This window comes from Anguilla rostrata, chromosome 11 (genome assembly GCF_018555375.3).
Source record: "Anguilla rostrata isolate EN2019 chromosome 11, ASM1855537v3, whole genome shotgun sequence".
NCBI classification, from domain to species: domain Eukaryota; kingdom Metazoa; phylum Chordata; class Actinopteri; order Anguilliformes; family Anguillidae; genus Anguilla; species Anguilla rostrata.
The window spans coordinates 21439263-21465253 of NC_057943.1; the positions used below are offsets into that span (position 1 = coordinate 21439263).

At 43.6% G+C, this 25991-nt stretch overlaps 1 protein-coding gene across 5 annotated transcripts in view; it reads left to right on the forward strand.

Moving 5' to 3' along the window:
* The window catches only part of LOC135234279 (inositol 1,4,5-trisphosphate receptor type 1), a 110958-nt gene that overhangs the window by 24278 nt on the left and 60689 nt on the right, over positions 1 to 25991 (forward strand). For 3 of the 5 annotated variants that reach the window (XM_064298722.1, XM_064298724.1, XM_064298725.1), the window contains exons 7-38: positions 1593 to 1691; positions 2274 to 2357; positions 2577 to 2723; positions 2926 to 3021; positions 3214 to 3258; positions 5065 to 5219; positions 9260 to 9359; positions 9484 to 9644; positions 10040 to 10181; positions 10567 to 10725; positions 12222 to 12394; positions 12879 to 12998; positions 13742 to 13936; positions 14053 to 14304; positions 14666 to 14807; positions 14923 to 15076; positions 15441 to 15631; positions 16308 to 16440; positions 16915 to 16969; positions 17470 to 17635; positions 17837 to 18013; positions 18198 to 18278; positions 18586 to 18723; positions 18824 to 18949; positions 19240 to 19440; positions 20047 to 20298; positions 20647 to 20772; positions 21098 to 21226; positions 22950 to 22976; positions 23898 to 24018; positions 24514 to 24698; positions 25578 to 25726. In XM_064298722.1, the coding sequence (XP_064154792.1) occupies positions 1593 to 1691; positions 2274 to 2357; positions 2577 to 2723; positions 2926 to 3021; positions 3214 to 3258; positions 5065 to 5219; positions 9260 to 9359; positions 9484 to 9644; positions 10040 to 10181; positions 10567 to 10725; positions 12222 to 12394; positions 12879 to 12998; positions 13742 to 13936; positions 14053 to 14304; positions 14666 to 14807; positions 14923 to 15076; positions 15441 to 15631; positions 16308 to 16440; positions 16915 to 16969; positions 17470 to 17635; positions 17837 to 18013; positions 18198 to 18278; positions 18586 to 18723; positions 18824 to 18949; positions 19240 to 19440; positions 20047 to 20298; positions 20647 to 20772; positions 21098 to 21226; positions 22950 to 22976; positions 23898 to 24018; positions 24514 to 24698; positions 25578 to 25726 (4481 nt within the window). The remainder of the gene's footprint in view (positions 1 to 1592; positions 1692 to 2273; positions 2358 to 2576; positions 2724 to 2925; positions 3022 to 3213; positions 3259 to 5064; positions 5220 to 9259; positions 9360 to 9483; positions 9645 to 10039; positions 10182 to 10566; positions 10726 to 12221; positions 12395 to 12878; positions 12999 to 13741; positions 13937 to 14052; positions 14305 to 14665; positions 14808 to 14922; positions 15077 to 15440; positions 15632 to 16307; positions 16441 to 16914; positions 16970 to 17469; positions 17636 to 17836; positions 18014 to 18197; positions 18279 to 18585; positions 18724 to 18823; positions 18950 to 19239; positions 19441 to 20046; positions 20299 to 20646; positions 20773 to 21097; positions 21227 to 22949; positions 22977 to 23897; positions 24019 to 24513; positions 24699 to 25577; positions 25727 to 25991) is intronic. The other 2 variants (XM_064298723.1, XM_064298727.1) reach the window with 1 other exon arrangement.

Below are 25991 nucleotides of genomic sequence, written 5' to 3' on the forward strand. Positions count from 1 at the left end.
TCCTACAAACACAATTAGCAGTGTTCGCGGGTGGGACCCCTACTGGTTGGTGGGGGCACCTGTTCAGCAGGGAGGGGATCTGGGGGAGATAGCATGAACCTCCGCACGCATTACTCTCTCCCAGTGAAACTCCTCGCTGTCAGGTGAAAAGAAGCGGCTGGCGACTCCACATGTATCGGAGGAGGCATGTGGTAGTCGATTCACATGGGGAATTGGTATAATGACTAAATTGGGGAGAAAAATGGCAACAAAAAAAATCAGGCCACTTTTGTTTTCATACAATCACTCTGGTTGTATTGGAGGTGCTGTATTGTTGCTTCTGTTTTGTAATCATACTTTTAGAATGTCTAAAATTTCTTTATTTTTGCTGCTTTTTGTTCTTGGAGTCCTGCATTTCATAGAACGGTAAAATGATGATATGTTATGTTTCCTTTGTTTGAAGTGATGTTCGATCCAAAAAGCATAGTAAATATGTGGCATTTAATTTTTTTATTTATAGCCATTAATGGCTGAAGTTTTCTCATAATGAAATTGTTTTAAAATTTTGTTTAAAAATGAGTAGATCAGTTACCTATTGTTGATTATTCGTGATAAGTAGCTGCGGAAGCATAATCGTGTCAAAATTCAATAATGAGTAGACACTTGTTGGGCAGAAATATTTAGTTGAACCAGCAGGTGGAGCAGTAGAGGCTATGTTTTATGTTTTGTTATTGCATTGGTGGGCGAGTAGCAGACATGTTGTTAAACGTATGGATGGGTGATTAGAAGGTATGAGCTTCGAGGAACAGGTTAATGAGTCACTAACTCTATTGAAGAAGCAGTGTTGGGTTGATCCTGAGCAGGTGTGGTGTTGGGGAATAGAATGCAGGTGTGCTGGAAGAATGCTAAGGGTGATATATTCCTGCACTATTGTAATTCCCCTGATTACCAGAGCAGTTTATTTTTTTTTTTGGTGCTGTTTTGGAAAGTCATCTGTTCAAGTGTGAATTCTCTCTCTCCAACGTACTAAGATACTTCAACAACATACTAAGATGATGGTGTGACAAATGGCCATATGTTTATTTTTCTAAAGCCTCTCATTCTATAGCTTTGTTTGACTTTTTCTTTTTTCTTTTTTGCTTTTTTATCTGTTTTTTGTCTTGCTATTTGCATTTTTATTTGGTGGTTTCTTTATTTTTTGCTGCTTTTTGCTGTTGCCAAATGGCAATATGTATTGTACTATAGAGGTTTGTTAAAACCAGTGATTTCATTGTTCATTGGCCACCTGGGCCCATGCTCTTAAAGGCACATAAACGTTATCAAGCTGGGGTAGTTCAGGAACCTGCTATACTATCTGAAAGTCTTTCTGCAGTTTCAGCAGTGATGGAACAATGACGCTTCATGAAATTCAAAATGAGGGGAGCTGTCACATGGTCAGTGCCGTGGGCCAATCCTGTGCCATTGGTCCCGTTTTTTTATTGATTCATTAATGTTCCATCTATTAATGCAGTTCACAAAGCCTATCTCGGCTATCCTAAGGTTTCAGCCTTTAGGGAGAGGTGGCAATGTTCTGCTTATGTGCACGTGACTGCAGTGTCTTGTTCCTTATCCAGGTGGTCATTGGAGACAAAGTGGTCCTTAACCCTGTGAATGCTGGGCAGCCACTACATGCCAGCAGCCACCAGCTGGTTGACAACCCAGGATGTAATGAGGTATGTCTGGTCACGTTGTGTCCAACTTAGGTCATGCTGTTCCAAAGACCAGCTTAATAATCGAACACAGCATGCATTAACCACATCCCCTGGTTTGTATACCCAGTTTTAAATTTAGAAATGGCGCTTTTCATTTACAATATGAATTATTTAACACGTGGCAACTATCCATAAAAATCTACTCACTGTGACATTTCCTGAAAGAACCTTGCCAGATATTAAACTTTTATATCTATTTTTCCTTCATAATAGGTATTTAGAACTAGTAAGCATGAAATGTTGATGTAACCCACATGGCATAATTATAATTACATTTAGCCTTGTGTTTCATATCTTGTAAATCTGCAGATGCTCAATGCACTGACAATGGGGAAAATGCTTAATCGTAATTAAACACTCTTATCTGTCATGCTCCTGGATGCTTCATTAAATTAACTTTGACGGATTTAGCAGACCACATGTGAGATCCTTGTTCTGCACATGCAGGGTAGTGTTCAGTCAGTGTTTTGATTAATTACTCTTCCTTCCCCTCAATGTGAGTAAAATGCTGATCCTCTGACTGTGTATGCACTTGTGATGCAGGTGAACTCTGTGAACTGTAACACCAGTTGGAAGATAGTCCTGTTCATGAAATGGAGCGACAACCAGGACATCATTTTGAAAGGGGTACATTTTATTTCATTCAAATGTTCACCAATTAGTTGAAAACCAATTAATTGGAAAAAAAAACATCTACTACTCTTTATTACTATATTAGTGCCACATGTAATTTATGGCCTGTTTAGTGGTACCACGTAGATTGGTCATTTGCAAGAGGAGCTACTGAGGTTAGTGATTATAAAACCGATACTGCTGGGTAATGGCATCTTTCCTGCTTGTTGTCAGGGCGATGTGGTGAGGCTGTTCCATGCCGAGCAGGAGAAGTTCCTGACCTGTGATGACCACCGGAAGAAGCAGTATGTCTTCCTTCGGACAACAGGGCGCCAGTCTGCTACTTCAGCAACCAGCAGCAAGGCATTGTGGGAAGTGGAGGTGGGCAGGAAGTGGGGTTACTGCAATGGAGTGGGAGTGGGTGATCCAAATTTGGAGACATGACCTCAGTCATGTCTTTGTAAATGCTGCCCTTCAGTATAATTTAGATTTTGCTTGTGTATGTAGCTGGTTAACAGGAGACTATTGCCCTGTTTCCTTCATTGTTTTCTTATGGTTATCTTACCCATTTGACTGGTATCAGGTGGTCCAACATGACCCTTGCCGGGGTGGAGCCGGGTACTGGAACAGCCTGTTTCGTTTTAAACACCTGGCCACAGGACACTACCTAGCTGCTGAGGTGAGTCAGGGTCTCCGGACCTATGCTGGGATTCATACTACACCATTAGAGCTTTCTGTAAACATTCATACATAAAAAATGGTGAGCTAAACTGGTGTTAGCCTTGTTTTATTCCATCTTTATTTTATCAGACGATTGGCTATGTGTGTGTTTGTGGAAAAAGTACACCGTACAGATATTTTCTTCTTTCAGGTGAACCCAGATTATGAGGAAGAGTGCCTTGAATCCCGCTCCTCTGTAAGTATGTGCACGCATTTATGCCTGGTTGCGTATGCGCATGTGCGTGTACAGCATAGTCACTGATTATCAGATATGAAAGCAAGCCTCTTCCTTTTGCAGTACACGTATTAATTCTGGTATCACAGATTTCCACCTCCCATTTAAAAGCCTGGCCACCAGGTTCTCTATCAAGCTTTTGCATCATACCATGAAAACCAAAATATTGTTTGCTTGGACAACTAAAAACTCATGGATGTTTGTATAAATTTGAATCCTGTTGTAATTATGACATGCACATACATTTTGTTTGGAGTTTGAAGAACTGTTCTGAAAAATAAACTCACCGTTCAAGTAAAACCATTAAAATGACCCTTAAAAATTAAATGACATTCTATTTGGCAATTGATTGTGTAGACTTTCCTGCCGCCACTAGGTGTCACTGTAAATATTATAATGGTAACATTTAAAGTTAACAGAGGCTGTATTACAGAACTTCAACCACAGATGTCAGTATGTGACCAAAAATGTTTCATTTTATTGGCATGTATCCTGCTCTTATGGTTGAAACGTGGATTTTGATCACATAATATATAAGGTCTTTAGTTAAATGTTTCTTAAATCATTCTGTAAGCTGTTAGCTTAAGCTTTTAATTTTTTTTCTAACTATGGGATGGAATTGAGGCTAAAACTGTTCAGTTCAGGTTGTCATCTGTTACAAATGGATCAATATATAACCACTTTCCGAAAGCTCAGTATTGTTAGTTTTTGGATATTTTCCACAACATTTTTCTTATTTAATGATGAATTCTCCGCACTTACAGGTTTGGCAAACTGCCTTTAGTATGCACGTCATAACGGACAGAATTGTTCATTTTAATCCTGAGAACTGATCCTGACAGACATTTGAGAAAAAGTTTGTTTTATGTGTGAGCTATTGGAATACATATTCAGTTTGAGGACTTTTATTTATTTTTTGCTGTTAGTGCCCAAGAAATTGTGACCCGTATTAAATAATTGTTGAAAACAAAATAATTGTTCTGCCGCTCTGAACAAAATTAAGATTCAATTAGCGACATTTTATGGGTTGCTTGCTGATTTCTGGAATATATTAAATTATGTTTATATTGTAACAGTATATTATATTATTAGAAATTGAATTATATGCAGGGAAAAAGTCAGATTCAGTTATTGCCCAGATTTACAACTTTGAAATTCCTCTCTATCAGTACAATAGCTGTCTTTGAGGTTCAGAGTTCCATGAAATGCAATCAGGGTTTTGGCCCTATTCCCATGAAGGTCACTGTCTATGTAAAATTCAGAGAGGAAGTAGGCTAATTTGGGGTAGATGTTGAAGAACAACATGTGTGCTGTTGTGAAATAAGGGTCTCTTACTAGTGGCCTTTTTTTCTACTGCAGGATCTCTTCATTGTTATCATGTATGAAATCCTTTCTATCTTCCATCAGTTATGCACCCATCTGTTTTTATGGCCTAAGAGTTGCATTACTAAGGAACTAAGAAATGGTTGAAGAAGAAACATTACTGACAACATTGCATCCTCGCTATCCCCCTAGGCCCTAGTCCATCCATCCAACTGAGTCAGTTGACTGGTTAATACTGTACCCAGTATGACTGGATTAAGCTCAACGAGAGCAAATCAGTCTGAATTCATGCCTGTCTTCTGTCCCGCAATGGGCATTGTGGCATGTATGGTCCTTATGCAGCTTGGTTTCAGTCTCCTAATGCGCTGTGGTGTTTGTTTCTGAACTGGTCAAATCTGGTATGAGACCCCAGTCAACCCTGCTGTGACCTGCACCCCCCTCCAGCTGGATTCGGATCAGGAGGCCCTCCGAGCCCGCCTGCGCACCACCCAGGAGAAAGTTATGTACACCCTGGTCTCTGTTCCTGATGGCAATGACATCTCCTCAATCTTCGAGCTGGACCCTACCACTCTGAGAGGGGGGGATTCGCTCGTTCCCAGGTAGGACTTTACCATTACAGAGTGTGAGTCAGTCTCTGGGGCAGCAGAGATTTTTCAGGGAGGTTTATGCACCTGTACCTCAAGAACACAGCCCTTATGGAAATGTAACAAAATGCTATATATTTTATAGTGTATATGTTGACATTTTCAAATGTAATGATGCATATATTTCACAGCAGTGTATTTAAAAATATGTACATTTTCCAATTATATTGTTGACATAGTTTCAATATATGTTCAATATATTTTCAGCGCCTTCCTTTTGCATAAGGGTCAATTTCTGTATCATAACGGCACTGTATATCATTTTCAACTCCTCCTTGTTTCCATTTAAAGTTTAACCCAATCTGACACCATATACTTTATTTTGTATTCACGTCGGCCATGTTTATATCTACCCTATTGTATGGTAACTACTGCTGTTTATAAAAATGTAGTTCCTTCTTTTGCAACACCAGACTCATGGGAGTCAAGCATCTGAATATTACCCTGTGCTGTAGGAGGCGAGGGTAATTCCAAGCAGTTGTCTTCGGTGATTCTACAGCTTGCGCCCTCATAACACAAATGTGTAACTGTTTAGCCATCCCCATCACAGCTGATGGAATCCTGGCTACCAGCAGTCAAATCTGTGGTATGCTGACAGCCAACAGTACTGCTGGTGGGAAAGGTATTCCATGTAGTGCGCAGTTATCTTATGACAACTATGAACTTAATGGAGTATGGGAATGCCATCCCAAATCACACAGAGAAGAGTAGGTTTCTTCCCCCCGTCTTTTATGTGATGAGAAACACCAACGGTACTGAACATCGAAATATGCACAAAAACGTTTAGTCCTCAAAATACAAAAAAAATCTCATCGTCACTACACAGTAGTGTAGGCCTGTTGGATTGGAGTGTCACTTTTTCTTCCTCCTGTGGGAGTTTTTGGCCTTACCTATAGTACCATGTTTTTGATAGGGTATGTTTACTGTTCACTGAGTTTAATGATTCACCTCTGGGGTGCTTAGCCTTTTTTCAGACATAGATTTGTGTACAGCTGCTGCCAAACCTGCTACTCAGGGAAATGAGAACCGAGGTGGCGTCATCTTTGATCTTTAAAAAAAAAAACATTCTGGTTTGAGGTTTTTGCCGGTCGCTAATGAGAACTGCTAGTCTGGTGACGCAGGTACTTTGCTTCCTCCATCTGGTGGTTTTGCTTTTCCTGCGAATGAATGAGTAACCATCAAAGGTCACCTTCAGTCTTTCTTTGGTATTTATTGTGCTGAAAAGCCCGAGTGGCAGCCAGCCCCATTAGTTGGCTACATAGCAGCGTATAGCTCACGCAAGTTACTGCATTCACAAAGCCTGTCTAACTTGCCAGTCTTTATAATGCACGTACTAGCATTCTGTACCTTACAGAAGAAACCGGTAGTGATTTACTCCCTGTGTTATTTGGGTGACCCTGCAGAAAATCACTCATTCAAAATTAGGTTTCCTAGATCAAATCTTACCATCATTAGTAACTGGCATCATCTCTTTCCTGTAGTGGTACAGTATCATTTTCAGAAGCATCTCTAGCATTGTGTTGCTCACGCTCTCATTGATTGGAAGTGCAGGGACACTTCAGCAAGCCACTGTCTGCTCAAATGTATGTCAGAAAAGTCCCTGATTGGGACAAAACCTGGTAACCATGGTGACCAGTCGTCCATGAGCTCATGCACAAAAGATCTATTGATTTGTAATATGTTGCCTCGCGGTGCATAAACAAAGCCTATAATGTCCCTCCTATAATGGTGTACATAGAGTTGTCTGTATTAAATGTTTTCTGTGATGTTTTGCCCATTTAATGCATTTTGTTATGTTCCATTTTGTGGTTATAATGTACTATTTCACAAAGTATTTTTATTTTAATGCTGTCTCCTAGAAGGAACCTCTTAGTACAGTATATAGCATGGTGATGCTCAGATCTTGGATGTAGCAATATGGTGTCATAACAAAGGTGATGATGAGTTGGATAGACTTCTTGCTTATTATTTTGGTGTGTATGTGTATGTGTGCGTGTCTGCATGTGTTTGTGTATGCATACATACCTGTGCCTGTGCACATTCTTGAAATTGTGTAAGATACTCACGCAACAGTGAGCACATTTTAAAAGGACACCTAAATTAATGAATTACTTTGGTAGAATTCCATGAACAATCTTGTCAGCCATACCTGCCCTTTTGCTCTCGTATTTACGCAGGTGTTTTTATTGTTCCCTAATTACATTGTAATGAGCATGTTTCATTTTTTAAAACTTGTTATATAAGGCAAGCAGTTATGTAACCTGCCATTAAATCACTCAAGTTATAATCTCTCGCTTTGAACTCATACAGTAATTTACTGAGCAGGTCTTTATCTCTATTTGGTTGACACCTTGAAAAGTAAGCTGTGTTTATAACATAAATGTTGAAATGTTGAACCGCCAGCACACAGCTCTGCCCTGAAATCATGTAAAATAACATTACCCTCTGACTTAAAGATGTGGCTGTTTGCTAAAAAAATGTCTGGCAGCTTGCCCATGTGAACCTGGAAGGTTATTCCAGGGAAAGGTATTTTGAGGGTGGGGCTGCTAGTGGCATGCAGAAGTTAGTCCCTTTCATGAGTGATATTTAATGCCTCAGCATGTCAGGCCACCTTGACTGCACCTTGTTTCTTAGCACAGTTAGCGGAGCCCAAGCTTGTGCAATCGGCACAGGTTTCGGTTTTTTCCATACATCGGTCTCATTTAACACCTTTTTCTTTTTCTTGGCAAAAGTTTTGCAACACTTTTGAGCATTAAGCAAAAGAAGAAGTAATCTTGTATGTGTCTTTAGAGCAAAGCCCTCTCCAAGATAACAACAGAGTTGTTGGGTCCGCAAGTGTGTGTCCAACTGAGATTGTTTGTTCTAGAACTGTTGCACGTCCAACGGTCTGCCCCCATAGTAACATTTCGAGGTAACTATGGGGTGGTTAGAAATAACATCAGCCAGGGAGATAGGGAAGGAGTGTGTCTGTCAGTGGGGTATTGCCTGTTTGATTGCTTAATATTGACTCAATCAGCTTCAGTGCTACTGGTCAACCCAGCTGGCTATTCAACGGCTGGCTATGAATGTGCTGCTATGGACAGGCCTGCAGTTACACTTGAGAATTCCCATTTGCGACATAAGAAGCCTTCCAGAGAACAGTTACACTTAGATTCCCGGAGCAGTATTTCCAGAATGCTTCACACTGCGGAGCATGACACAGCACATCTCTGACTGCTTCCTGCAGACAGATCCCGCTGGGAGGTGGTGTTGCCGAAGCTCATTTTCCAGAGCTTTCCAGGGGTCAGACGTGCTTTTCCTTTCTGTGGAGGCTTTATGGTGAAGAAGACTAAGGCCTGTGTCCGCAGCACTGAGGGTCTCTGTTTCTCCACAGCGTTTAAGCTGAAGCCTGACAGTCATACGTTTGGCCTCAGGCTTGTGTGTACGTCACATGACGGTGCCCAAGGTCACGTCTGTCTACGGTGTGTTACCAGAGCGACTTCTCTTTGAGACTTTTCTCTAAAAATACACTCTCGTAACACTACTGGTACTGTGTCCAAGATTCTTCACTGTGACCTTGTTTGCCTAGACTGAGTAAGGTTTGATGACCCCTTTATGTTCGCACTAATGTTACATGACTTGCCAGTGTATTACATTTCTTCGCTCTGCATTAATGCGCCTGTGGTACATTGGCTCTTTCCTTTGCTGCTCTGTTTTTAACTAAAACATTATTCGTCATTTCCCTCAAGACAGTGGCTGTTTCTGTCCCCCCCCACCCCACCCTTCCATTCACTCACCGTCACTGAGCTTATGTGATTGAGGAGTGCCATGGAGGCTGCCTCTGGTGCCATCTTACAGATCGTGCCCATAAAGAAGGGGAGAGAATCTTAAAACCAGTTCTGCTTTCCTGCATGACGCGAAGCTAGAAGACAGAATTTTCTGATCTCTATAAATGAGTCAGAAGGGAGATTTCTAGACATTTCACAATGCTGTTTTTGTGTTTTGGGCTCACTCAGGAACTCTTATGTGAGGCTAAGGCACCTGTGCACCAACACCTGGGTCCACAGCACCAACAACCCCATCGACAAGGAAGAGGAGAAGCCTGTGATGCTACGGGTGAGTGTGGATCCGACAGTAGCTGCACCCCCTCCCTCCACCCCCCATGCCACCCAAGAAATCTGTACTGTAACACCAAGCCTCTTTGCAGCTGTGTGTATGTGCGGTCTTTTCTTTCTCAAAGATTGGAACATCTGCTCTCAAAGAAGACAAAGAGGCCTTTGCCATCGTGCCCGTGTCCCCAGCTGAGGTGAGGGACTTGGACTTTGCCAACGACGCCAGCAAAGTCCTGGCATCCATAGCGGGCAAGCTGGAGAAGGGCACCATCACACAGAACGAGAGGAGGTACGAATCCCAGCACAGCCAAACCACCGCCAAGTCAGTCTGTGTCACCAGTGTGCTGAACCAGCAGGGGATTCCCTATACCTATTCACCTTTCACAGTGTTTCAGTAACTGAAGACAGCAGTGTTTTTGGATTTGTTTAGTTTCCATCCTTCTCTCCTTCCCTTCACCATCTTCCAATCTATGATTTATAATCTGAATGCATCATCTCTTTTTAAATGTTCTTTTGTAATCCAGAAATTTGAAATGTTTTATTTATGTTTTGATGATACAATGACTGGTGCTCCATCAGTTTTGTGTTACATTTCTTTAGGATTGAGCAGTCTAACATCAGTGAGGCTGCAGTTCACACTCGCATCCATGTTGACCCCGTCCCCACCTTTCTCCTGTTCCCCAGGTTTGTCACCAAGCTGCTGGAGGACCTGGTGTTCTTTGTGGTGGACATCCCCAACAACGGTCAGGACGTGCTGGAGATCATGGTCAACAAGCCCAACCGGGAGAGGCAGAAGCTGATGAGGGAGCAGAACATCCTCAAGCAGGTAGAGGCCCAGAGCAGGGCCGGGCACGACATCCAGCTGATAACAGGGGGTGGGGCTGAACAGTCGAGCAGGGATTTCCACCAATTGAAAATGCCTTTGTGAAACAGCTGTGCTTCCCCACATGCAGTCTGTTCTTATAGAAAGAGATTGTGCTGCACACTGATGGAAGTGTAGTATTTATCACACTGTGCCCGCTGAATGCACGTCCCTCTTCATCCCTGTTTTAGAAAAGCTGATATTACCAGCATAGTGTGCTTAATGTGCTGCTAGACAAGCAGCATATGTATACATATATCACACTTCTCACATGTGTTAGATTGGGGAAAGTCCTTTTAACATAGGCCAATTCACCCCCAACAAGATCCATCACCGCCCCCCTTTCCAGATCTTCAAGCTGCTGCAGGCGCCATTCACGGACAGTGGAGACGGCCCCATGCTGCGATTGGAGGAGCTGGCTGACCAGCGCCATGCCCCCTTCAGGCACATCTGCCGCCTGTGCTATCGGGTGCTGCGCCACTCCCAGCAGGACTACCGGAAGAACCAGGTGTGTCTGCCAAATCCGGCTGAGCAAGGATCATAAAGCTTCACTCACAAAATCTAATTTAAACACTGCATCTTTCCTTCATTCATATTGGACAAAAAGTTCTACAAATAAAGCATGTTTTTGGAAGGCGAGTCAGGGAAGAGATGTGCGTGGATGACTGCATTCTCATTTTGTTCAGTTGTCTGCCAAATCTGAAAAAGCAAGGTTCACCTTCAGTTGGCTTAGTGTGGTCAATTTTTTATTCAGTGGCTACATAGGGATCCTTTGTTGCGTAGGTCAGGGGTAAGAAATCCTGATTTTGGTGATGTTGCTGGTTTTTGTTCCATCCCAGGTCCAAATTTAAGAAATTAAGGCTCTGTGCCTAAATATTTTGAATAGTGATTTCTAGTAATTAACCCAGTCCTGGAGCTAGTGAGTCTGATTGAGGGGGAAAAAACATCAGAAACATCTCTGGCACTCCAGGACAATGATTACCCACTCCTGAGTTTTTGTTACTGGTTAAGCATGAGTGTTGTTGGTTTCAGTCTTTGGTGGAATATTGCTGTAGGTAAAGCACTTTCTCCCAGTCACCTTAATGCTAATCCAGAGATATTAACAACATCAACCTTACCACTCTTATATCAGTGATGATGTAGAAAGAAACTATCATTCCTTCCTCCCTTAAGTCTGAAAGGATAAAGCTTATTGCACACAAATGGCTGAATTCCTTAGTGCAGGTAGAGCTACTCTGTTGTGTGGCTTTGCTGTGCATTAATCTGCTATGTGACTGACTGTAACAGCTCTCTGAGTGGGTGTAAGCTGTACACAGGCAGTATCTCCAGGTAACATGTGCAGACTCTGAAAATGCTAAGATACTTTTCTCACTTTTATGAGTGCCATCACAGTCCGTTGAGCAGAGGACTCCACCATGGAGGCATGAATACACAGATCTCTGTGCTCTCTTATGCAAGAGAGGAGGAACACAACAGCTCCTCAGTTTAAAAATGTTTTTTTCAACAGAGACATAATATGATTCTGAGAAACAAGTTATTATTCTTAGCTAGCTAATGTTAATTTGCGAAATTAATGAACTAAATTTATATCTCTAATGTTAACTAATGTTTATGTTGAAGTTATGATAAATTATAAATGAGGTAAAACATTAATTAAAACAATAAAACACTACTCTCAGGTAGCGTTTACCACAGAATATTTATTCAGAATACACATCATTCATCACTAATGTGCTGTTAGTCTTGAACACACTTAAGATTTGGATTTGAAAGCTTTGATTTGAAAACGTAAAGGTACTTGCTTAGTGACGCAGTTCAAAGTCTAGCGCACCAACTGAGAACTGAAAACCCATGCATATGCTAATGCGAGGGTTAGGTGTGTATTCATTAGCTGTGCTGTTCATTCCCCCTGTTGAATAATGGTATGGGAAGACTGTGTTGAGGTAAAATTGTTAAAGTTCTTCCGTCAGCTGACCCCTCACCCTTGCCTTGTTTCTTATGCAGGAGTACATCGCCAAGCAGTTCCGCTTCATGCAGAAACAGATTGGGTACGATGTACTGGCTGAGGACACCATCACTGCCCTGCTGCACAATAACCGCAAGCTCCTGGAGAAGCACATCACCGCCGCAGAGATCGACACCTTCGTCAGCCTAGTGAGGAAGAACCGGGAGCCCAGGTGAGGGACAGAGGGACAGCCTTCTGCAGCTTTAGCTTTGGGGGGGTAGGGGGGTAAAGTTAATTTGCGACTTTGGTTTGAGTTGATCGTCTGTAGTGGCCATGGGTAAGTAGTGTGAATACATGGATGACAAAATGTTTGTATGGGCAGGCAGGCTGAAGGACAGAATTGCAGTTTAAGTTAAAGTCAGGGCTGGTGTGGCTGCAGGTGTGCAAACTGGGCCAGGTTACATGCAGAGGTGATAAGACCATTTACTTTATCCCTGCGGGGGGAGAGCTGGAAGGAACACTCCATAGTTTCAACGTTTCCCAGTTTCCCAGTTTCCCGTCCCCATGTAGCATTACCATTTAAATGTAACATTCTGCCCGATATTTTTATTCCTTGAAAGCCTCTCTAGTCCAGAGTATTTTGTCAGGTGCTCCTCAGTCACATGACTGTGCTCAGACCAGTGATGTGTTTGCTCTGTGCTGCCGTGCGTTCCCAGGTTTCTGGACTATCTCTCTGATCTGTGCGTGTCCATGAACAAGTCCATCCCCGTCACCCAGGAGCTCATCTGCAACGCGGTGCTGGATCCGGCCAATGCAGACATCCTCATCGAGACAAAGTGAGAGCCTCCTTCCTCGCCTCCCCTTCACTACCCTCAGCCTCAAGGGATGTGGTAAACATAAAAAATTTGGAAAATTTCCTTGACTTGGCGGAGAGGGCAAACACAGCACATGATCGCTCATCCACCTCTCAGGGCCGCAGTTAGAGATCACATCTGAGAACAGAACTCTATGGCCTCTGCCCACTGTGGCATGTTAAATTCCTCCGCCTTGATAAATTCCTGATGAACCGTCAGTGTGAGAGATCACGAGCCAGTTCAGATCACGAGTCAGACCCTGTGTCAAGGTGACGATGCAGTGTGCTGTTGAGCCGGTATTCTCCTGCTTGGTAGTGGCTCAGCTGATGGTCATGGGTGAGTGATAAACATGTACTTCAGTTAGAGCTGGAAAATGCAAGCAAACAAATGAGCTCATGATGTAATTGGGTTTTCCTCTAAAATGTGGATGTGCAAAATGTGCAGGACAATAGAGGGATAGTTTTCTCCTGTGGTATATATTTTTGGCAGAGTGCGCATGATAGCTTTTGTATAAAGATTACAAATGTGTTTCAGAGAACTTACAGTGATTGTCCCCCCCAGATTTTGCTTGAATTAATATACCCCTGGATTTTATTGTATTGTGCATTTTGTGTGGAGCATGGGGCATACTGTTAGGTGCTGCCGAATTATCTGTGCCCCTTGTCTATCCTGAGAGATATCTCCTCACCCATGATGAGTCTCCCCCCCATTTGTGTATCCATCAGGTTGGTGCTGTCCCGGTTCGAGATTGAGGGCGTTTCGATCGGAGAGAGTCCGGTGGAGTCGGAAGAGGATGAGGAGGAGGTTTGGCTCTTCTGGAAGGACAGCAGCAAGGAAATCCGCAGCAAGAGCATCCGTGAGCTGGCCCAGGATGCCAAAGAGGGGCAGAAGGAGGACCAGGAAGTGATCAGCTACTACAGGTCAGAACCAGTGGGTGGGCCTAGAGGGGAAGTTCATTCACTGTAGTTTGACTCCATAGTCAGGTATGACACGTGATCTTGCGCTGACTCGTGTTCACTTCCTCCCTCTGTCTCAGGTACCAGCTAAACCTCTTTGCTCGCATGTGCCTGGACCGGCAGTACCTGGCTATCAACAAGATCTCAGGCCAGCTGGACGTGGACCTGATCCTGCGCTGCATGTCGGACGAGGACCTGCCTTACGACCTGCGCGCGTCCTTCTGCCGCATGATGCTGCACATGCACGTGGACCGTGACCCCCAGGAGCAGGTCACGCCCGTCAAGTACGCCCGGCTGTGGTCCATGATCCCGTCCCAGATCGCCATCGACGAGTGAGTCTCATGTCCCCGTCTAGCTTGTAAGTTCCACTGAAGAGCTCACAGAGCCATCTTCTGTCACTGGAGAGGGCTCTGTATTGCCTTTCAGCAGTAGGACAGAAATCCCAGATTCTGGTCCTGAAGAGCCTCAGTGTTGGTTGGTTTTCATTGTTAGTCAGTTGCTTACACAGTGAACTCATCTCAGTTGTGTTTTTTGCTGTGTGCAAATTATTTGTTCATTTCAAAATGAAAACAAATGAAAAACACTGGTTTGAGGACCCCTGGACTAGGGAAATTTCATGGTAGAAATTGTGAGCAATGTGTGTGGGTGGAAAAAAAATGTTTATAACTTCTCTTCTGCTGTTGCCTTGTCCAGCTATGACAATGATGGAACTACTAAGGATGAGATCAAAGAGCGGTTTGCTCAGACTATGGAGTTTGTGGAGAATTACCTGAGCGACGTGGTCTGTCAGAACTTCCCGTTCTCCGATAAGGAGAAAAACAAGCTCACCTTTGAGGTACGGTTGTCTGAAAGCTTCTTTAATGCAATCCACAGAGACATGTCATGATTGCTAATGAGTAGCACACATTTCAGAAAATGGCTCAACTCTGTTTTTTTCTGTCCCTTCAAAGGTTGTGAATTTGGCTCGGAATCTCATTTATTTTGGCTTCTATAACTTCAGCGATCTGTTAAGGCTGACCAAGGTCCTATTGGCCATTTTGGACTGTGTGCATGTCAGCACCATCTTTCCAATTAACAAGATGGCAAAGGGAGATGAGACCAAAGGTAACCGCATTTTTCCTTTAGCAGTGTGTACTAGGTGGAAATGCAAAATCCCTGCAAGGAGATACCCCTGCAAGTTTATCTCACAGTGACATCAGTTTGGCACAGGCCACTGTGTGGACACTGTAGCCTTGTCATGACTCATCTGATGTCTGAATCCACTCCCCATAACTTCAGTCAATACAGGAAATTAAGTCAGTTAATGAAATTCTCAGAATATTCTTTGAGTATTTTTCAGTTAATTACATTTAAATGAATTTCCTGGAATGGCTTGATCGATATTAAACTGTCACCAACTTTGGTGCCCTCTAACCCTGATCTTGACCTGTGATTAGATTTGGGGGTGACCCTCTCTTGGTGTTCGCAGGCAGCAATGTCATGAGGTCTATCCATGGGGTGGGCGAGCTGATGACGCAGGTGGTCCTTAGAGGAGGGGGGTTCCTCCCCACGACCCCTGCCAACCCCCCTGACGGGAATGTAGCCAAGACTCAGACCGAGCCGGAGAAGGAGGACATCCTGGTTATGGACACAAAGCTGAAGATCATTGAGATCCTGCAGGTAAAAAGGCTCAATTGATCTGATCATCCACACCCTTATAACTTGACACCTTTTCAACAAATTATAAATAAAAAAGCCATGAAAATTATGAACCACATCCACAGCTCTTAGCCCTTGTTACCCTCCCCTCAAAACGTGCCTGTTTTTGACTCGACATGTTTGAATCTCTCTATAAAGCAATACACGCTGCATTGCTAAATTTGTGATTCAGGAGGTGCCAGAACCAAAAGTGCCACTGACCATCATGAACACTATGCCTGGATTTTTATTTGTATGCACTTTTTCCCCTTCCCCTTCAAGAGCCAGACCCAAATAAATAGATACTGAAACACATTCTGCCTGAAAGTTTGAAGCTCCGGATCCTGTTCCGGCAGTATCCAGCACAAATTAAGCCCTGGCAATATGTCCGTGGACTTGTCTGTTTGCAGTCTTTTGATTGGGCCATAAAAGTTAGTTATTGGGAGCACATGGTTAGCTCCGCCCTCACGCTCCCACCACTGATGTGTACAGGCCATCCCTGCTCCGGCCTCTAATGTAGCTGTCTCAGATTTGTTAGTCCTAGCTGTAGCTGTAGATCTTAGCCCAACAATGTCCCCATAAATCCCTCATGCCAGTTGTTTGTGGCCTGGCATGAGTTTGCACTCTCCGGATACGAGCAGTTACTTCTTCGCTGCAGTTCATCCTGAACGTGAGGTTGGACTACAGGATCTCCTGCCTGCTCTGCATCTTCAAGCGAGAGTTTGACGAGAGTAACTCCCAGTCTGACCTGTCGGTGGGGGGCAGCCAGGAGGCTCCCAACAACATGCCTGGTGAGTGAGGAACCCCTGTGGAACCCCCCCTGTGGAACCCCTATTTCATTGTAATGAGCACATCTAATATTGATGTATGACCTAAAAGATGGGCGAATGTGGATGCATAGTTGCACATGCTTAACTTAACTGTGGGTCAGATTCACGTCTACTGTGAGCATGTCTCCCTTCTGAAATGATAGAATAGTAAATCTTTTAAATTCATTAAATTATATGATTATATTTGAGAATATTTATTGGTGTTAGGAGACAAAGTTGAACTCGAAGTGAGAAATGAGATTCAAGTTTGAGCCCCTAAAAGGAGTGGAGCTGTGATGTTTATACGGAGGAGAGCAGTCTTTTGATTGGGCCATAAAAGTTAGTTATTGGGAGCACATGGTTAGCTCCGCCCTCACGCTCCCACCACTGATGTGTACAGGCCATGATAACCACTCTCCATCGTTTTTAAGGGTGCTGTTTTATTTGTGTTCTCAGGAGCGCTGGATTTTGAACACATAGAGGAGCAGGCCGAGGGGATTTTCGGTGGGAGGTAAAGGCTTTTGATGTGAGGGAGTTTTGGAAATGGACTGTGTATTTATTTAATTTTATTTAATTTTTAATTAATTTTGGAATTTTTATCTTATATTTTGAATTCACTTGTCTCCATTGTTTTACTTTTTTATTCTTGTTTTACATTGTTTCTTGTCAGTCACATTTGCATTTGTATGGAAAGCACTTTGAACTCCATTTACTTGTGTGAAAGGTGCTAAATAAATAAAGTTTGATTGATTGATTCCCTAATATGCCCTGCTTGCAGAACTCCTTGCCTTTTAACAGTTTAAATTAAATGTGCAAAGAATTTAGGGCGAAATCCAATATATTCAAAGAATGAAGAACGATGTATGGAAAGTATGTAGTTTATTTATGATCATGTGGCAGTTTAGCTGTTTGCTTGCAGCGCTTTGGCTATGGGTTAGTTAGCTCAAGATTTCTCAATTTAACCACATGTCTTAGACGGTTCACCATCAACTCAGTTTCCATTACACACAGTGAGGAGAACACACCCCTGGACTTGGATGACCAAGGTGGGAGGACGTTCTTGAGGGTCCTGCTCCACCTGACGATGCACGACTACCCTCCCCTGGTGTCTGGTGCTCTCCACTTACTCTTCAGGCACTTCAGCCAGAGACAGGAGGTGCTACAGGCCTTCAAGCAGGTAATGTGTGTTCAGCAACAGCTCTAAACCTGAGTTTGTCACTATCACACAAAACCTGGTGTTGAAGTCCCCCTCTGAAAGGATTTAAGTTTCTGTGGAATTTCCCTTGACTGCTGTCGGAACACCCAAAGACTTATGATTTGTTAATCATGGCTCCTCAAGAATTGTCCCTCTTGAAAATGATTTGCCTTCCTGCTCAAGGTCCAACTCTTGGTGACAAGCCAGGATGTGGAAAACTACAATCAGATCAAGGATGATCTGGAATGGCTGCGCTCCATTGTGGAGAAGTCTGAGCTGTGGGTGTACAAGCGGCAGGGTCCAGACGAGGGGATGGACACGGGAGATGGTCCGACAGCAGAGTCAGAACACACAAAGAAGGTGGCGTGCCTGTGAATTACACAAGACAGAGTGCTGAGAACGACACTAATGTCTCCTGAATCCTGAACTGAATTGGGTTCATTGACTTTCAATGTTTGTAAATTTTCAGATAATGGTGCTATTATTATGGTAGAATTGTGTCCTCTGGTTTCCATCTACAAGATTTTTGTAACCTTTTTTATAGGGAGATTCAAACTCAAGGGGTTCAGACAAACAGAAAAAACCAGAAAGCACCAGCAGCTCCAATTACAGAGCATTGAAGGAGGTATAGTACTCTTCTTTGTCTTCTATATGATTACTTTGAAATCATGGCCACTGTGTTTTGGGATATTGGGAGGTTGATATTCCAGAACACAGATATTCTCTCATGTAATGGTTGTTGCTGTCTTTCCCTGTATGGTGAATTCTGAAAAAGTCTATGGAACCTGAACGTTAGTGATTTATTTGTTTGATGTGTTCCACAGTTCACAGATTTTCTCTATTGCTGCGAACACTCAAGTAACATTGCATGAATTGGAACAAAAAAACCACAGCTCTTGTGATTGGGTTCCTCACTCCTTGTGCCCACTCAGATTCTGCTACGCCTCAGTAAGCTCTGTGTCCAAGAGGGCTCATCGGGTCGCAAGAGCAAGAAGCAGCATCAGAGACTGCTGAGGAACATGGGAGCGCATGCCGTGGTGCTGGAACTGCTGCAGATCCCCTACGAAAAGGTCAAAGTTCAGCCTGGACCTGAAAAACTCAAATGTGATTTCCACAGCCTCATAGCTGTATGTTATTTATTTGCATATACGTGTGTGTGTGTGTGTTCAGGGAGAGGATGTTCGCATGCAGGAGATCATGAAACTGGCCCACCAGTTTCTCCAGAACTTCTGTGCTGGAAACCAGCAGAACCAGGCACTTCTGCACAAGCATATCAGCCTCTTCCTCAACCCTGGGGTGAGCAGGACAGCCCAGACCTAGCTGACGTTTCCACAATCCATTACAGAGAACACATTATCCTTCACTTATTACAAACCGTTAACCTTCTCACTGGAATTGAGTCATTTTGTGTATTAAATGCCTGACATACAAGGTTGTCAGAAATTATGCCATTTCCAAAACTGGCCAGATGTCTCATTTCTGATTAGAGAAGATATTTATAGTCGGGTCAGTGTGGAAGCAGATGTTGCTGGAGTTTTTTTTAAGCTACGGTCTGTAAAGTCTGTCCCCCCTCTGCTTTGTCACAGATTCTGGAAGCCATCACCATGCAGCATATCTTCATGAACAACTTCCAGCTTTGCAGTGAGATCAACGAGCGCGTGGTGCAGCACTTCGTGCACTGCATCGAGACGCACGGCCGCAATGTCCAGTACCTGAAGTTCCTCCAGACCATTGTCAAGGCTGAGGGGAAGTTCATCAAGAAGTGCCAGGACATTGTGATGGCGGAGGTGAGCCACCGTGCGCACTGCTCTGCTGTCTTGGATGGATGATTCCACCCTTCCTTTCAAACTGAAGGGTTCATCCAGGATGGTAGGGCTCATGCTGTCTTTGCATAGCTAGCAGTCGGTGTCAGTGGAACTGCTGACATTCTTTGCTGAGTTATGTTCTACATAATTCACTATGAATAAGCACAGCAGCAGTTCAAACCCAATTGCAGTTTTAAAGCATGATAGTGTTTTGACAGTTTAGGCAACTGGGTTCATTACTGGGCTTGAGGTTTCTGCTTTAAATTCCCAGGTGGGACTCTACTACTGTACCCTTGAGCAAGGTACTTAACCTACTGAACTGATTCAGGAAATGTCCACTTGGAATTGATGAATTGTATGTCAAGGAAGTATCTCTGAGTGCCTGCTAAATACCTAAAATTTAAATGTAAAGTTTTAAAACTGTGCTATTAAAGCCCGCATATATGGACGAACAGAGGTACCCTGCTGTTCCAGTTTAATCTTTAACGCTGTGCCTTTCACTGCTTCCATTCACCAATCACTAATACTTCCACTATCTCCTAATCAACCTTTTTTATCAATTCATTTTTTTTAATCACCCCCTTTTAGCTGGTAAACGCAGGCGAGGATGTGCTGGTCTTCTACAACGACCGCGCCTCCTTCCAGACGCTGGTGCAGATGATGCGGTCGGAGCGCGACCGCATGGACGAGAACAGCCCACTCATGTACCACATCCACCTGGTGGAGCTGCTGGCCGTCTGCACCGAGGGCAAGAACGTCTACACCGAGATCAAGTGCAACTCCTTGTTGCCCCTGGACGACATCGTGCGGGTGGTTACCCACGAGGACTGCATTCCCGAGGTGAGAGGTGCTGTCTTCCAAGCGGAAATGGCTCCGGCATTCAGTGGCAGCTTTGATGATTCACAGACTGCAGATATGCTTTTAAATGGTTTTAGCAATTGTGAAAAATGATTCTTCCTCATATTCAAGCCAATGCAGTCATTACAGTGGGTTGTAGGACATAAGGGTTGTAGGACACAATGTACCCATGAGTTGGGTACATTATTAAGCCAATAAATCAAGATGCTCACTGAAAAGGTCCTCATAAAATCACTCCAAAGTGCATTATATTTGTATGCTAATTTTGCTTTGTGTTCCCAGAATGATGTGTTCATTTGAAATGTAATCAGAGGTGCTCTGTTCCAACAGGTGAAAATCTCGTACATCAACTTCCTGAATCACTGTTATGTGGACACTGAGGTGGAGATGAAGGAGATCTATACAAGTAACCACATGTGGAAGCTTTTTGAAAACTTCCTGGTTGATATCTGTAGGGTAAGTTGAGCACTGGGGGAAGATTTTGCTCACATTTTACTCGAGTCAACAGTAAAGTGACAATCATCTTCTAACATAATGTTTAGCATGGTATGATCCAGTGTGTTCCCATACAATACAAGTTTTTTTGAATACGCCTACATATCGTGCACGGCTACGTGGAAGTTCAGAAGCATTCTCTGTATATGCCTTATGTGTCACTACTGTAAGTCACATGTGCTCTGGAGATGACCTCACATTGACATGAGACTTGATGAATGTGCGTCCCTCTCAGTATCAATGATAACCCACGACTTCCTCATCTGCTGACCTTTGACCTCTGCAGGTCTGCAACAACACCAGTGACAGGAAGCATGCGGACACCGTCCTCGAGCGCTACGTGACGGAGACTATAATGAGCATTGTCACCACCTTCTTCAGCTCTCCTTTCTCTGACCAGAGCACCAGCTTACAGGTAACCCTGACAATGCTGTGGCGTGACCTCCCCTCTGGCTGTGACCTCCTGTACTGACCTTTTCTGGTCTTCACTGCAGAGAAATGGCATTGAATGGCAACAGCACAAAGGTCCTATCAGCCAAAATGCTTAGTAAGAATGGGAAGTGTTCTGGGGCTGTGCCTTTGGACCCCTTGTTCAATGTGTTTTTACACCCAGTGGTAAAATACATGTAGTTACTTTGTTTTAGTCAGTCAGTGTATAATGGGCACAGCAGTGTTTTGGATGATTTATAGATGTGTGAAATTAATTTAACTTAAGCTTATTAAAGTTTCCATAATTGTAGCTACATACAGTATCTCAAGCCTGCACCATGTTGTTAACACATTGTGTACAGGTATGTACATATGTCTGTGACACACTTTCTTTGTCTAATGTCTTTCTATGTCTGGCACAAAACATGAGTACATACACCCATGTATTAAATGGCTGTTGTTTTTGGGAATGTAATTTTGTGTTGTCTTTCTGGAAAGCATTAGTTACTCGGCTGGAAAGAGCTGGCATCTGCGGGTCATTGTTTATTTATCAGTATTGACTGATGGGCTGCAAGCTGGAGAAAGTGTGTCTTATAGGAGGAAATTAGGGATTCTGTGTACCTCATGCCATTTTCAATAAGGTTCTCTTAAAGTAGAGGTTCGTAGAGACTTGGGCCATTGCACATATACAGTCATACGTGATGTTTCACTCAGTAAACTCATACTATACTGTAGTATTTCAGAGGGCTTTCTTTCTTTTTGGATGCCACTGAGATTGAGTGACTGACTGAAAGAATTCGGTAGTTAAATGGGTTATAAAATGGTGCACTGCAGACGTCAGATGGGGTCTTCACCTCATCACCTCTGAGATCAGGAAGAGCCGTTTCTCAAGACCCTTGTCTAGGAGGAGTGAGTCACATTTCTCCAGACTGAGCGGTGAAGACCAGTCTGAGCCTGTCATTTATTACCCTTTTGCAGGGCACCTGGACTGTGGAATGTTTTCCTCTTCTTTTAAACACCCTCTCACATCACATCCACACCCCAATCCACCACCGCCCACCACTGGATCACATGTCCTTCTAAAAGCCTGGAAAGACCAAGCAAAGAGCAAAGAAAAAAAAAAGCTTAAAAAGAAGAAGTTTTGTTTTTGTTGTTTCGTTGATATGATATCGGCAATGTGGGATGTAAACCGGCTCTAATAGAAGTCATTCAGCAGTGACCAGTGTGGCCAGGCATGCCCTGGTTACTCCTTGAACAACCTGCATATTGTTTGGTTTCAGCCCCAGAGCTGAAAGTGATCTCTTAAAATTTGAACAAGTCTACACAACAGGCAGACAAGGATTCCTCTCACTGGTGCTGATGTATCAGTTTGTGAAATATAAATATTAATTATTTTTCTTACATTTTAGCTTTTGTTCTACTTTGCTTCAAGAGCATATCTTGAAGAGCATATTTAGAGCATATCTGAGCTGTGGGTCCCATAGATTCAAACTGCCCACAAATAGAGCATGCAAGGCAATGGCAGTGTGTGTCCATGTACTGTAGAAACAAGTGTAAGAGAAGGGAGTGCAATAGACAATGAGTTGTTGTCAGAGGAAGGGAGAAGCAGTGGTCCTCCTGGTTGTCCTATTAAGATTGGTCATCTGAGACTGGTAGGAAGGTGAATCACATGCCCATTGATCACGATTTGCCCCTTTCTCTTGCTACAGGCATCCATTTTGGGCAGAATAATAGAGGTATATGAAACTGCTTTTTTAAGACCTTTTCCTCCAAATATAGTAATGAGGCTTTCACTGGTAGTGTCACTGGCATTTATCGTTTCTGTTGTCTTTGGGTTTTTTTTTGGTCTATGTAAGACCCCTCGGGTTGCCCACATGTTTGGTGTTGTCTGTGGTGAGAGTTGGTGATGCCTCCACACCCTCCCCTCTTCTGTGGTGGTTCCAGGCGCACTTGCAGTTCCTGTCTGACACAAAAATGTGAGTTCCTGTTTAATGGTGGGTGTTATGACAGGTTGTGCAATGGTATATTTCATGGTGTTACACAGATTATGAGTGATAACTTTCGCACACTGGTTCCATTCGGAGTCATCTAATGGGTGGTGGTGCTAAATGACGTGTTGGAGAGGCAGAGGGAGCTGACAAATATATCCAACACCAAGAATTGGTGAGAGATTTTATAGGAAGTTAGTGGTTTACGTGCTTTAAAACAGTGGGAGTGATGTACAGTTAAGGTTTGCATCTTTCTTCTTTTCTGGCACTTAAGTGGTGTCATACAACAAGATAGGTATGATGGCTATAAAGTGTGCGTGTGTGTGCACGTAGAAAGTGTGTGTGTGTGTGTGTGTGTGTGTGTGCAAGTGCACGCGTGCAAGTGTGTGTGTATGTGTGTGTTTGTGTGTGCGTGTATGTGTGTCCGCTTGAGTATACTTTGTAAATGGTCTGGGGGTACTTGCACTCGTGTTTGCAGTCCCTACATATTTTGAGGGTGTTGAGCATCAGTTGCTCCAACTGAAGTGTGCGCTGTGATTTCTGAGTCTCCTCTTTCCCCCTCCATTCCTTTCATCTTTGTACCTCTTCCAACCTCCCTCTTCCTGTTCCCATCTCCTCCTCTATCCCCTCCTTCTATCTGATCTCTCCTGCTCATTTCACCTCCCACAGACTCGGCAGCCAGTGTTTGTTCAGCTCCTGCAGGGCGTATTCAGGGTGTATCACTGTAGTTGGCTGACTCCTGTGCAGAAGGGCTGTGTAGAGAGCTGCATAAAGGTTCTCTCTGACGTGGGTAAGCTCTCACATTGGCCCCTTCCCAGTCATGGACCATCCAACATCAGCACCCACTTTTAATATTGATTTGGTGTATGTCATTCTTTACTCTTCTAATTTGTTTTTATCTTTTCCTTGACCTATTGTATGCTGATAGCTTGAATATTAGTGAGTGTCTGTAGAACTAGAAACAAGCTAATCTCTTAATAAAGCCGCCGTCTTACAGGAGGAATCGAGTCTGAAGGCTCTTGCTTAAGCAAATGCAAATGCTGTAGCACAAATTTAGTTAAAACCACAATTCAAAACTCATTACCTGATCGTCCAACTCTCAATCAAGTATTCCACTTCTGTGGTTGAAAGTGATAACTTGTCAGTTCGAACTGGTTTATTTTTGTTTATTTATTGATTTATTTGTAAGGGACAAGCAAGCACAGAAAACGTTGACAATTGCAAATGCACTCTTTGATATAGTGTGCACTTGCACTTCAAGCCAAAGCTAATTTGTCTCTCCCAGCTAAAAGCCGGACTATCGCCATACCTGTGGACCTGGACAGCCAGGTGAACAGCCTCTTCGTCAAATCCAACAACATTGTGCAGAAGACGGCCATGAGCTGGCGTCTGTCGGCTCGTAACGCGGCGCGGAGAGACTCTGTGCTGACCGCCTCGCGCGACTACAGGAACATCATCGAGAGGCTGCAGGTGAGGGTGGGGCCTGCAGGTTTAAGAAGGCTGAGGTTCAGAACATTTAAAACGGTACATAAGGCCTGGGGTAAGCCCTGAGCTGTGAAAGACAGCAGATAGAAAGAGAGGGAGACGGAGAGAAAAAGAGGGAAAGAGAGAGAGAGGGAGAAGGAGGAGAGAGAAGGGTGGCAGATGGAGCAGAGAGCTGTGAAGGAAAGGTGTGGACTCGCTTCACCTCCTGTTTTCCTGTAAAATTGGTGTCATCACCCTAGGATTGGACCAGAGAAAGGGAAAAAAAATCACCTTTATTTTTCTCCATGTCCAATTATGAGCCATTCCACTAGTCTGCACAGTCAGTCTTAAGGCATGCTCACTACAATTCTGTGTGTGTAACCACCTCCCCAACAGTCTGTGAGGTTATTTAGTTCTGATTAATTGGTGTGTAGGGCTTATCTTTTGAGATGTACCTGTATTTGTATTTGTGTCCTTGTGTGTTTCTGAACTGTGAGAGTGATTTAAGTAAGTGATCTGCAAACTATGGCCTGGCACCCATTTGTAGGTCATGAGAGGGTTGAAAGAGCACATGCAAATATGTGTACAATAATTTATACAGTGTACTTTGGACTGACATGCATATCAGTCAAATAAAACACGGTACTTGTTACATGCTTAATCCTAGTTACAGTGTGCACATGGTTGTGTGTTGAAGTTGTTGATGTACATTAAATACTTGTGCATTTCATGTTTCAACATATTTGAGGAAACATTTTAGGAACATGTATTTGTTAATAGTGGGCAGTGGGCTTGGGGGGTTTGGGAACTGCTGGTTTAAGTGTAGGGAGAACATGTGTAAAGGACATATACACACTGTGTGACTGACCCTCCCCTCTCTTGCAGGATATAGTGTCCTCCCTGGAGGAGCGGCTCCGCCCCCTGGTGCAAGCCGAGCTCTCGGTCCTGGTGGACGTGCTGCACCACCCTGAGCTCCTCTTCCCGGAGAACACCGATTCCCGCAGGAAGTGTGAGAGTGGCGGCTTCATCTGCAAGTAAGACTCCTGCAGTCACTGCCTCCAGTATCCCAGACTGCCCCTAGTCCTTCTAATGAAGTCCAATGCCTTCGTCCAGGCCCCTGTGAACACAAGTCGTTACAGCTTCATAATGTTTTAATCATTTTAATGTGTCTCATACTCAAAGGCTTTGGAAGAACATTTTTTTCTGTAGATATGTTGACTGGAACAAGAATAGAACACAAAAAGACCCTTGTTTTCTGATGAGAAGAGGACTGCAGGCACAAGCAGTGGAATCAGGCTG